The 12,984-nt window shown below is 44.6% G+C and overlaps 2 protein-coding genes across 7 annotated transcripts in view; one reads left to right on the top strand and one right to left on the bottom strand.

Moving 5' to 3' along the window:
* The window catches only part of ascc1 (activating signal cointegrator 1 complex subunit 1), a 36,551-nt gene extending 34,260 nt beyond the window's left edge, over nt 1-2,291 (bottom strand). For all 6 annotated transcript variants that reach the window (XR_008761140.1, XR_008761139.1, XM_055936830.1 and 3 more), the window contains exons 1-3: nt 2,050-2,291; nt 1,640-1,745; nt 83-180 (exon numbers count right to left, since the gene is read on the bottom strand). Coding sequence is in view for 4 of the 6 variants with exons in the window: in XM_055936830.1 (XP_055792805.1) it covers nt 83-180; nt 1,640-1,745; nt 2,050-2,167 (322 nt within the window). In the remaining 2 variants the exon portion in view is untranslated. The remainder of the gene's footprint in view (nt 1-82; nt 181-1,639; nt 1,746-2,049) is intronic.
* Nucleotides 2,292-2,374: 83 nt separating this feature from the next.
* Nucleotides 2,375-6,518, top strand: anapc16 (anaphase promoting complex subunit 16). Its single transcript, XM_055936940.1, has 4 exons — nt 2,375-2,479; nt 2,797-2,943; nt 5,630-5,704; nt 5,967-6,518. Exons 2-4 carry the CDS (start codon nt 2,802-2,804, stop codon nt 6,074-6,076), a joined length of 327 nt encoding a protein of 108 aa, XP_055792915.1. The 5' UTR covers nt 2,375-2,479; nt 2,797-2,801; the 3' UTR covers nt 6,077-6,518.
* Nucleotides 6,519-12,984: the final 6,466 nt, after the last annotated feature.

Raw genomic sequence — 12,984 nt, 5'->3', positions numbered from 1 at the left:
GACCCTTCTTCAAGAAGGCTGAAAAAGGCTCAAGCCCCTTGACCAGAGGTACTGGTCTCTCCGCTAATAAAATGCCACTCACCGATCTGCCCTTCCACTCCTTGTTTAGGAATGTTGATGTCTGTCTTTGTGTCTGCCTCTAGTCTTCTACGTGTCTCTCCTTTCCTCCCGATGATGTATCTGTTAAAAACACACACTTCTCTGGTTAGTACACCGTATCCTTGATTTTCATTGAAGATGTACACATAGACCTAATGACCATAATGAAATACACCTAATTTGCCTAAAATATTACACTGTTACCATGGTTACCTTATGGATATTCAGTCTTAAAGAAATGTATACAAGCCAGAATGTTGAATAAAATGATATTTAAACGTGACGGTAGGAAATGGAGATAAACACAGGAAATTATTATTAACCAGACTTTATGGGGCATCGTTGTGTATGACTGTCAGCTTGTATTCCTGCTATACTACATGGCACAATAACAGCACTTTCTGTCGACCGGGGAAGCTCTAGCAGGGCAGAAATTTGACAAACTGACTTGCTAGAAGGTGGCATCCTATGACGGTGATACGTTGAAAGTCACTGAGCTCTTCAGGAAGGCCATTCTACTGCCAATGTTTGTCTATGGAGATTGCATGGCTGTGTGCTCGATTATATACACCTGCCAACAACGGGTGTGGCTGAAATAGCCTAATCCTCTAATTTGAAAGGGTGTCCACATACTGTTGTAGATAAGGTGTATGTGAAATGAGCGCGGGCAAAGTGTGTATGGCTTTTCAATCTTCTGATGCATGGCAGGTAGCCAGATGTACCCAAACGTTGTCGACTGAACCACGTTTCCTCACAGTCAGCTGGAAGTGCTTGCGTCTTACTGCAAACTAAAAGCCGTCAACGTTCAGTCTCTGGTACGGTTTTACACTTGGTCTTTGTTTACATATTGTGCTAAATGTTTACGTCGCATGTGAATCGCGTGAAGTATTGAAACTCCAAACCAACAGAACCATATACAGACCAGCGTACTGAAAGTCCGGCTATAAACACTTCCCTGTGGACAACGGGTCAAGTAAGTCCAAATTAGGTTTATTCAACATTTTTGATCTGTAATGGGACGGTTCGGAAATGTTGAGCTCACATGTTAGAGACGAGAGAGTGTGGGTCATCTACTCCCGGATCCTAAAATGGACTAACACCTCCAATCAAATCAAATTTTATTTGTCACATACACATGGTTAGCAGATGTTAATGCGAGTGTAGCGAAATGCTTGTGCTTCTAGTTCCGACAATGCCGTAATAACCAACGAGTAATCTAACCTTACAATTCCACAACTACTACCGTATACACACAAGTGTAAAGGGATAAAGAATATGTACATAAAGATATATGAATGAGTGATGGTACAGAACGGCATAGGCAAGATGCAGTAGATGGTATCGAGTACAGTATATACATATGAGATGAGTAATGTAGGGTATGTAAACATAAAAGTGCATAGTTTAAAGTCATATGCAGTCATCGACTCATGAACTGCATCCCAACTGGCACCCTATTCCCTTAGGCCTCTGGTCAAAAGTAGTGCACTGAATAGGGTGCCATTAAGGGTGCATAGCCTGCATGGTGTTTGTAACTCACTTGTAAAGAACACTTGGGACATCAATGGCACAGCTGAAACCTTTGTCAGTCTGTTCTATGGAGTGGCTGTCACAGAACTCTTCGTCTTCGTCAAACGGTTCACTAGCTAATCAGAACAACAAAGTGCATGTGTGAGATCGGAAAGAACATGTTGGTGTTCCATAGCAGGTGCAGCAGGAACAAATAGGAGAGGAGACAGCTACATTTAGAGGAGACAAGCATCCCACAACACATTGTGGTGGTCAATTGGTCAGCTATAACTAGCTAAGTCTCAGTAGAATAAGGTCAATTATCTGGTAGTACTGCACAGTATTGTAGCCATCTGTCTTATCTAGCTAGCTATAGTTAGCTGGGGTTGTAGGGAGCTAGCACCACTGAGGTATAATGGCTAGCACTGAGGACCTAGCTACCTGGTGGTCCCATGTAGGAGTCGTCCTCTTCCCCCTCTTCATACTGGTATTCTTTGATGGTATTTCTTCTGTATACTCTTCCACTTATGTTGATCAATGATGGACGTAAGATTTCCATTGTAGCAGTTATCTTGAATAGTAAATAAAACGATATATACTTTAGTGAATAGTAGCTGCCAACTACGTGTGGGCTCTTTGGCTTTTTTGCGACATACGGCAGTTTGACGTAAAGTAACCAGCTGATTACGTAGTCGCTGATCTCTAAACTGCATGGATAGACATTCCGCGCTCGCAACAAATTAATGATGCGCCAATATCAACATTTGATTTATATATCGCCTAAACCGTAAAGCGGAGTTATTGTTGGGGTAGCTAACCAGAAACATAAACAAAAGCAGAAGTTAGCCTGCTGCTTTCTCCATCACCAGTAGTAGGTTCATCACATCAATAAGAATCTTATGTCTGATTTATTATTCCGGAAAGTTTGCTTCAGTAGTAAATGCGCTATGCTTCATGTAACGTTAGCTAGCTATGTTTGCCAGTTTATTATTCATAACGTTGTTAGCCAGCTAGTCATGCTAATGTAATGACAAAGATGTGTATAACGTGTTCTATCTGTGCTAATGCTGCACAGCTAGCTAAATGTATTTTGAAGAAATATTGCTGGTCATTTGGGACTGGATTATTCCGCAATACACGACTCTGAACTTGGTGATCATGATTTGCCGTTGTGTTCCTCTTCCTCAGTTGGAATGGCAGCCTCCTCCTCATCCTCCTCTGCCGGAGGGGTTAGTGGGAGCTCGGTGACTGGCTCTGGATTCAGCGCGTCAGAACTTATCCCCCCGCGTAAGGTCCTCTACACTTATCCCAAAGGAGCCGGGGAGATGATGGAAGGTAGGCTCATTGACACGGGCCAATCACCAGAGGCTTTGGAATATAGGTTCAGCACGTTGCAAGAGACAGACCGGTGATGAGGATTCTTTTGGAGTTCTAGAAAACCTTGTCTGTTCTGTACATTCTACCTGCAACATTCTGAACATGTTCTTGGCTCTGATTACAATATTAATCATGCTCATATCCCATATACAGTGATGCTGTGTGTTTCAGATGGATTAATGCTTCTGTGTGTTTGTGGTTAGCTACTGTACATGTGTTTGGTTCTGAATACAAGCCCCTTCTGTACATCTGCCTAGCCACACTTCTCGTACAACTATTCTATCTGGCTTCAAGTCAAGTGTAGCTTGTCTGGATTTTACCCACAAGATAAACAATGTGTCCCTGGAACTTTTCACTGTTCCCTTAATGACCTAGCTACCATGCGTCATAGTTGGATCTTCCTCCAGGAGGACGTGCGCTGCTACCAGCGACAGTCGATGCTCTGCCCCAATATCAACACGCATCGCCAGTGTGCCCCACTTCCCTCACACCCAAATCAATCTGGCTTCAAGTCAAGTGTAGTTAGTGATCCTTTGATCTGGAGTTGGTGACCCATGATCCTTTGAATCATAGTTGGATCCAACAGGACGTACATGGGCACCAGCTAGCAGTCAGTGCTCTGCCAATGGGTCAGCCCACAACACCCACCACTAGTTTTGTCACATCACACAAGAGGATCTGTTTGTTTGAACCCAAAGGGCCATCTGGCTCCTTGCCCCTGCTTTGTGCATCCCAAATGACACCCTATTACCTATGTTGTGCACTAATCTTGACCAGAGCCATATGTGCCAAAGTAGTACACTATATTAGGATAGGGTGCCCCATCCTTTGTTACCTCTTTAGACCCCAAGTCACCGTTCAGTTGTGTTGTAATGAATGTCTTAGTTTGGATCATTGTGCTGGAAAGTACTGGGTGTTCCGAGGACTAATGGGCTCACTGTTAAGTGGGACAGCAGTGAAGCTGGTGGCCAGGGTTGGGGTTCTATTCCGCTTTGTTTTTGGGGCCTGTCCCACAGGGCGGCGCACAATTGGCCCAGCGTCGACCGGGTTAGGGGAGGGTTTGGCCGGGGTAGGTCGTCCTTGTAAATAAGAATTTGTTCTTAACTGACTTGCCTAGTTAAATAAAATTTAAATATATATAAAAAAATGATTAATAAATGGCACCCTATTCCCTACACCAGGGATCATCAACTAGATTCAGCCCCGGGACGATTTTAGTTTTTACTTGAGTGGATGGTCGGGGGGTCTGAACATAATCAGTTGTAGACTGCAAATTGACCGCAAGAAGACCAAACAGATTGTTTTAGTAAAATATTATATCAAATCTTGCTTACTTGTATACTGTATATGATCAGATGTGTCTCTCTATTGTGCATAGGAATACAAGGGAACAGATTTCCAAAAAATGTAATCACTTGGAGCTGATGTTTTTAGTCTTTTGGCCAACAATGAAAATGGGGGGACCGAATTCGGTCCGTGGGCCACCAGTTGGACAACCTAACCCTACATTGTGCACTAATATCATATGGGCCATGGTCAACAGTAGTGCACTATCTAGGGCCATGGTCAACAGTAGTGCACTATCTAGGGCCATGGTCAACAGTAGTCCACTATCTAGGGCCATGGTCAACTATAGTCTACTATCTAGGGCCATGGTCAACAGTAGTCCACTGTCTAGGGCCATAGTGCACTACTGTTGACCATCTAGGGCCATGGTCAACAGTAGTGCACTATCTAGGGCCATGGTCAACAGTAGTGCACTATCTAGGGAACAGAGTGCCATTTGTGACACATTGTGTTCTAGTTAGTTATTTTGGCTAGTCGTTTTATTCTCCAGTTTGTTTACTTCTCAATCCTAGCAAACTGAACGGTGGCACATGTTGGCATAATGTGAGGAGTTATATCATGTTTTTAGCTAACTCCTCTACTTACTTACTCAGTAATTACCGAGGATTGTGCCCGTCCGGAGGATTGGATATTAAAAAATTTGTACCACAAAACCATTTACTATACATTTACATTTACATTTAAGTCATTTAGCAGACGCTCTTATCCAGAGCGACTTACAAATTGGTGCATTCACCTTATGACATCCAGTGGAACAGCCACTTTACAATAGTGCATCAGATCTTTTAAGGGAGGGGGGGGGGGGGGGGGCAGAAGGATTGCTTTATCCTAGGTATTCCTTGAAGAGGTGGGGTTTCAGGTGTCTCCGGAAGGTGGTGATTGACTCCGCTGTCCTGGCGTCGTGAGGGAGTTTGTTCCACCATTGGGGGGCCAGAGCAGCGAACAGTTTTGACTGGGCTGAGCGGGAACTGTACTTCCTCAGTGGTAGGGAGGCGAGCAGGCCAGAGGTGGAGGTGGATGAACGCAGTGCCCTAATATGTTATATAATAGATCTATAGCGTAATAGTTTTGTGTGTGTGTGTGTGTGTGTGTGTGTGTGTGTGTGTGTGTGTGTGTGTGTGTGTGTGTGTGTGTGTTGGGTTGGGTTGGGTTGTGATCAAGAAGGCACATTTCCATTCTTGTTGTTTAAACTATTTCAGGGTTAACTTGTCTACTACTACAGTATTTCTACATGTGCTAGTTGATGAAAGCGTAACAGCAGTTGATGTGATATTGAACATGAACTCTGTGTCTTCAGACGGCTCAGACAGGTTTCTGTGTGAGTCTGTGTTCAGCTACCAGGTGGCATCAACACTGAAACAGGTGAAGCACGGTAAGTCCATCAGTCTCTTAATTCAATTATTATTAGTATTTTTTTAATGCCTACGTCTGCGTCTCAATTGGCACCCTATTCCCTATATATAGTGGACTACTTTCAACCAGAGCCCTATGGGCCTGATCAAAAGTAGCCCACTATATAGGGAATAGGGTGCTATTTAGGATGTATTTGTTGTTTAGGAAAAAAGTACTCTGGTAACGGATACAAAATAATGCTATGCTTGATCTAACAGCGTATATCACTGATTTGTTTTTAGATCAACAGGTATCTAGAATGGAGAAACTGGCCAGTTTGGTTGAAGAGCTAGAAGCAGATGAGTGGCGTTACAAACCAATCGAACAGCTTTTGGGATTTACTCCGTCTTAAAGTCAAATAAAGACGTGGTCAGTAGCCGCTAGCTGGTTACCACTGGAGGAACATATTGACTGCAGAACACTACTTTATTTCCAACACATTTTGTTTATTGTCATTTATCGTGTCATTCCCACAAGGAAGGATGTTCCTGCCTGGTATTGGCCAATGTTTAGCTCTGGTCCAGGTCGTCGTTAATGCACGTTCCTTCACTAACTGGAGGAACGGACACCCTGGACCAGAGCTAGCTATTGTTGTGACCTAAAAAAAGCTTTATCACAGCTATGAATTGAGTAATTAATCATGTCACAGTGGGGAAATTGATGCATTCATGTTTTACTAGTGGTTTTTAAATAAACAAAATAAGATGGAATCCTCTTCCGATGTATTAAAATGAAAACATGACGTACTTGGATTATCATTTATTAAATATTTAAATAAAAATATACAGAATCTATTGTATTCAAGTTATTTACAGTTTTATTACATTATTACAATGGATTGTTTGTTATCACACAGTTGAAAACAATAGACCCAGGCTAATTGTATTACTGTAAATACCAAGGTCAATGAGAATGTAGGGCAACACAATAACATCTGCAGCAGCAGCCAGGCTTGTTATTCCCCACACATCCTAAAGGGAGGGGACTGAACAGGCTGATGTTCTGGGTGACAGTACGAGTACGTCCATGTGTCTATGCCCTCAAAGCTGCTCTCAATATGCAGATACACACACACACACACACACAATAACATCAGGCAGTCAGTCATCAAAGGACAGGGGGAGAACAAATAGGTTTTGTTAATAAAATCCCCACCATTCTGTCTCCACTACCAGGCTGTAGGTGTTCTGTCTACACTACCAGACTGTAGATGTTCTGTCTACACTACCAGACTGTAGATGTTCTGTCTACACTACCAGACTGTAGGTGTTCTGTCTACACTACCAGACTGTAGATGTTCTGTCTACACTACCAGACTGTAGATGTTCTGTCTACACTACCAGACTGTAGATGTTCTGTCTCCACTACCAGACTGTAGATGTTCTGTCTACACTACCAGACTGTAGATGTTCTGTCTCCACTACCAGACTGTAGGTGTTCTGTCTCCACTACCAGGCTGTAGGTGTTCTGTCTCCACTACCAGACTGTAGATGTTCTGTCTACACTACCAGACTGTAGATGTTCTGTCTCCACTACCAGGCTGTAGGTGTTCTGTCTCCACTACCAGACTGTAGGTGTTCTGTCTACACTACCAGACTGTAGGTGTCCTGTCTACACTACCAGACTGTAGGTGTTCTGTCTACACTACCAGGGCTGTAGGTGTTCTGTCTCCACTACCAGACTGTAGATGTTCTGTCTACACTACCAGACTGTAGGTGTCCTGTCTACACTACCAGGGCTGTAGGTGTTCTGTCTCCACTACCAGACTGTAGGTGTTCTGTCTACACTACCAGGGCTGTAGGTGTTCTGTCTACACTACCAGACTGTAGGTGTTCTGTCTACACTACCAGACTGTAGATGTTCTGTCTACACTACCAGACTGTAGGTGTTCTGTCTACACTACCAGACTGTAGGTGTTCTGTCTACACTACCAGACTGTAGGTGTTCTGTCTACACTACCAGACTGTAGGTGTTCTGTCTACACTACCAGACTGTAGGTGTTCTGTCTCCACTACCAGGCTGTAGGTGTTCTGTCTACACTACCAGACTGTAGATGTTCTGTCTACACTACCAGACTGTAGATGTTCTGTCTACACTACCAGACTGTAGGTGTTCTGTCTACACTACCAGACTGTAGGTGTTCTGTCTACACTACCAGACTGTAGGTGTTCTGTCTACACTACCAGACTGTAGGTGTTCTGTCTCCACTACCAGGGCTGTAGGTGTTCTGTCTCCACTACCAGACTGTAGATGTTCTGTCTACACTACCAGGGCTGTAGATGTTCTGTCTACACTACCAGACTGTAGGTGTTCTGTCTACACTACCAGACTGTAGGTGTTCTGTCTACACTACCAGACTGTAGGTGTTCTGTCTACACTACCAGGGCTGTAGATGTTCTGTCTACACTACCAGGGCTGTAGATGTTCTGTCTACACTACCAGACTGTAGATGTTCTGTCTACACTACCAGGGCTGTAGATGTTCTGTCTACACTACCAGGGCTGTAGATGTTCTGTCTACACTACCAGACTGTAGGTGTTCTGTCTACACTACCAGACTGTAGGTGTCCTGTCTACACTACCAGACTGTAGGTGTTCTGTCTACACTACCAGACTGTAGGTGTCCTGTCTACACTACCAGACTGTAGGTGTCCTGTCTACACTACCAGGCTGTAGGTGTTCTGTCTACACTACCAGGGCTGTAGGTGTCCTGTCTACACTACCAGACTGTAGGTGTTCTGTCTACACTACCAGACTGTAGGTGTTCTGTCTACACTACCAGGGCTGTAGATGTTCTGTCTACACTACCAGGGCTGTAGGTGTTCTGTCTACACTACCAGACTGTAGGTGTTCTGTCTACACTACCAGACTGTAGATGTTCTGTCTACACTACCAGACTGTAGGTGTCCTGTCTACACTACCAGACTGTAGATGTTCTGTCTACACTACCAGACTGTAGGTGTTCTGTCTACACTACCAGACTGTAGATGTTCTGTCTACACTACCAGACTGTAGATGTTCTGTCTACACTACCAGACTGTAGATGTTCTGTCTACACTACCAGACTGTAGGTGTTCTGTCTACACTACCAGACTGTAGGTGTTCTGTCTACACTACCAGACTGTAGATGTTCTGTCTACACTACCAGACTGTAGGTGTTCTGTCTACACTACCAGACTGTAGGTGATCTGTCTACACTACCAGACTGTAGATGTTCTGTCTACACTACCAGACTGTAGGTGTCCTGTCTACACTACCAGACTGTAGGTGTTCTGTCTACACTACCAGACTGTAGGTGTTCTGTCTACACTACCGGGGACAGACAGTTTACCAGGTGTCTGGTCAGTACAGTCCAGTCCAGGGAGAGACTATTGTTTACCAGGGGTCTGGTCAGTACAGTCCAGGGACAGACTATTGTTTACCAGAGGTCTGGTCAGTACAGTCCAGGGGCAGACTATTGTTTTTCCAGAGGTCTGGTCAGTACAGTCCAGGGACAGACTATTGTTTACCAGAGGTCTGGTCAGTACAGTCCAGGGACAGACTATTGTTTACCAGAGGTCTGGTCAGTACAGTCCAGGGACAGACTATTGTTTACCAGAGGTCTGGTCAGTACAGTCCAGGGACAGACTATTGTTTACCAGAGGTCTGGTCAGTACAGTCCAGGGACAGACTATTGTTTACCAGAGGTCTGGTCAGTACAGTCCAGGGACAGGCTATTGTTTACCAGAGGTCTGGTCAGTACAGTCCAGGGACAGACTATTGTTTACCAGAGGTCTGGTCTGGTCAGTACAGTCCAGGGACAGACTATTGTTTACCAGAGGTCTGGTCAGTACAGTCCAGGGACAGACTATTGTTTACCAGAGGTCTGGTCATTACAGTCCAGGGACAGACTATTGTTTACCAGGAGTCTGGTCAGTACAGTCCAGGGACAGACTATTGTTTACTAGGGGTCTGGTCAGTACAGTCCAGTCCAGGAACAGACTATTGTTTACCAGGAGTCTGGTCAGTACAGTCCAGGGACAGACTATTGTTTTCAAGGGGTCTGGTCTGGTTAGTACAGTCCAGGGACAGACTATTGTTTTCAAGGGGTCTGGTCTGGTTAGTACAGTCCAGGGACAGACTATTGTTTTCAAGGGGTCTGGTCTGGTTAGTACAGTCCAGGGACAGACTATTGTTTACCAGGAGTCTGGTCAGCAGGGTGCAATGTTACAGGATATTGTAATAGTATAGACATGTATTTTGGGACGTATATGTTGTCTGTAATGTCCAGTAGAATAGAGCATTTTAAAATGTCAGCTGTATTCTTATGGCCTTTCTATCTGCGGTGTTCCTCCACAGTGTTTGTCTACTGAGCGTGGCCCTGGCAGAGATCCAGTCTCTTTCACCCTGGTGTTTGGTGGGTCTTATTGAATCTAAAGTCAGGAAATGTGCTGCACTTGGTGATTCCACCAGTGAATGAATGTTTTTCAGTTGAATGAGCAGTGAGGAAGTCCAGTGGTTGGTTGACTGTACAGAATGTACTGTACTAGTTTACAAGCTGCTTTTTTTCTTCTTTTTTTTTCTCAATAAAAGGGTGTGACTAACCGAGTGGAACACTTCTGGGTCCTAAAGTTAGTCACGTTAAAACTTGTTTTTAACTTGTTTTTAATTAACCAAGCTTCTGTTTCTTTACACGTTGTGTCTCTTGCTGTGTTAAAACTTGTTTTTTAACCAAGCTTCTGTTTCTTTACACTTTGTGTCTCTTGCTGTGTTAAAACTTGTTTTTTAACCAAGCTTCTGTTTCTTTACACTTTGTGTCTCTTGCTCTGTTAAAACTTGTTTTTAACCAAACTCATGTTTCTTTACACTTTGTGTCTCTTGCTGTGTTAAAACTTGTTTTTAACCAAGCTTCTGTTTCTTTACACTTTGTGTCTCTTGCTGTGTCAGTTGGTAGATTTGTATTTTACAAAGTACATATAATAAAAGTTATTTCAAACAACCAACTTGCCTCTACAGATTTCGGTAACCTATCTATATGCCTGATCAGATAGAGACAACGGTTGTTGAAGGTAACCTTCAGTCATTTTATGACAGCACATTGTTTGTCTTGCTGCAGTTCACATTGTGTGCCTTTGTTGTCTAGCAGTTCAATCTCCTTGACTGGTACAGTCCGTCCATCTCTCTTCATGTGTTGTTTCACTGCATATGTGATACCTGGCTGTCATCCAAAAACTTTTTTTTCTTTTCTCTGGCAGACCACAGAAGCCTGGTTGAGAATGTGTTCTCCTACCAGCAGTAAGGCCTGATACAGAACACAGAAGCCCGGTTGAGAATGTGTTCTCCTACCAGCAGTAAGGCCTGATACAGAACACAGAAGCCTGGTTGAGAATGTGTTCTCCTACCAGTAGTAAGGCCTGATACAGAACACAGAAGCCCGTTTGAGAATGTGTTCTCCTACCAGCAGTAAGGCCTGATACAGAACACAGAAGCCTGGTTGAGAATGTGTTCTCCTACCAGCAGTAAGGCCTGATACAGAACACAGAAGCCTGGTTGAGAATGTGCTCTCCTACCAGCACTAAGGCCTGATACAGAACACAGAAGCCTGGTTGAGAATGTGTTCTCCTACCAGCAGTAAGGCCTGATACAGAACACAGAAGCCCGGTTGAGAATGTGTTCTCCTACCAGCAGTAAGGCCTGATACAGAACACAGAAGCCTGGTTGAGAATGTGTTCTCCTACCAGTAGTAAGGCCTGATACAGAACACAGAAGCCCGGTTGAGAATGTGTTCTCCTACCAGCAGTAAGGCCTGATACAGAACACAGAAGCCCGGTTGAGAATGTGTTCTCCTACCAGCAGTAAGGCCTGATACAGAACACAGAAGCCCGGTTGAGAATGTGTTCTCCTACCAGCAGTAAGGCCTGATACAGAACACAGAAGCCTGGTTGAGAATGTGTTCTCCTACCAGCAGTAAGGCCTGATACAGAACACAGAAGCCCGGTTGAGAATGTGTTCTCCTACCAGCAGTAAGGCCTGATACAGAACACAGAAGCCTGGTTGAGAATGTGTTCTCCTACCAGCACTAAGGCCTGATACAGAACACAGAAGCCTGGTTGAGAATGTGTTCTCCTACCAGCAGTAAGGCCTGATACAGAACACAGAAGCCCGGTTGAGAATGTGTTCTCCTACCAGCAGTAAGGCCTGATACAGAACACAGAAGCCTGGTTGAGAATGTGTTCTCCTACCAGCACTAAGGCCTGATACAGAACACAGAAGCCTGGTTGAGAATGTGTTCTCCTACCAGCAGTAAGGCCTGATACAGAACACAGAAGCCTGGTTGAGAATGTGTTCTCCTACCAGCAGTAAGGCCTGATACAGAACACAGAAGCCTGGTTGAGAATGTGTTCTCCTACCAGTAGTAAGGCCTGATACAGAACACAGAAGCCCGGTTGAGAATGTGTTCTCCTACCAGCAGTAAGGCCTGATACAGAACACAGAAGCCCGGTTGAGAATGTGTTCTCCTACCAGCAGTAAGGCCTGATACAGAACACAGAAGCCCGGTTGAGAATGTGTTCTCCTACCAGCAGTAAGGCCTGATACAGAACACAGAAGCCCGGTTGAGAATGTGTTCTCCTACCAGCAGTAAGGCCTGATACAGAACACAGAAGCCCGGTTGAGAATGTGTTCTCCTACCAGCAGTAAGGCCTGATACAGAACACAGAAGCCTGGTTGAGAATGTGTTCTCCTACCAGCACTAAGGCCTGATACAGAACACAGAAGCCTGGTTGAGAATGTGTTCTCCTACCAGCAGTAAGGCCTGATACAGAACACAGAAGCCTGGTTGAGAATGTGTTCTCCTACCAGCAGTAAGGCCTGATACAGAACACAGAAGCCTGGTTGAGAATGTGTTCTCCTACCAGTAGTAAGGCCTGATACAGAACACAGAAGCCCGGTTGAGAATGTGTTCTCCTACCAGCAGTAAGGCCTGATACAGAACACAGAAGCCCGGTTGAGAATGTGTTCTCCTACCAGCAGTAAGGCCTGATACAGAACACAGAAGCCCGTTTGAGAATGTGTTCTCCTACCAGCAGTAAGGCCTGATACAGAACACAGAAGCCTGGTTGAGAATGTGTTCTCCTACCAGCAGTAAGGCCTGATACAGAACACAGAAGCCTGGTTGAGAATGTGCTCTCCTACCAGCAGTAAGGCCTGATACAGAACACAGAAGCCTGGTTGAGAATGTGTTCTCCTACCAGCAGTAAGGCCTGATACAGAACACAGAAGC

Source organism: Salvelinus fontinalis, chromosome 1 (assembly GCF_029448725.1).
Source record: "Salvelinus fontinalis isolate EN_2023a chromosome 1, ASM2944872v1, whole genome shotgun sequence".
In the NCBI taxonomy this organism is placed as follows: Eukaryota; Metazoa; Chordata; class Actinopteri; order Salmoniformes; family Salmonidae; genus Salvelinus; species Salvelinus fontinalis.
Note: the sequence above shows the minus strand (reverse complement) of the source record. Positions and strands in the feature narration are given on the sequence as shown.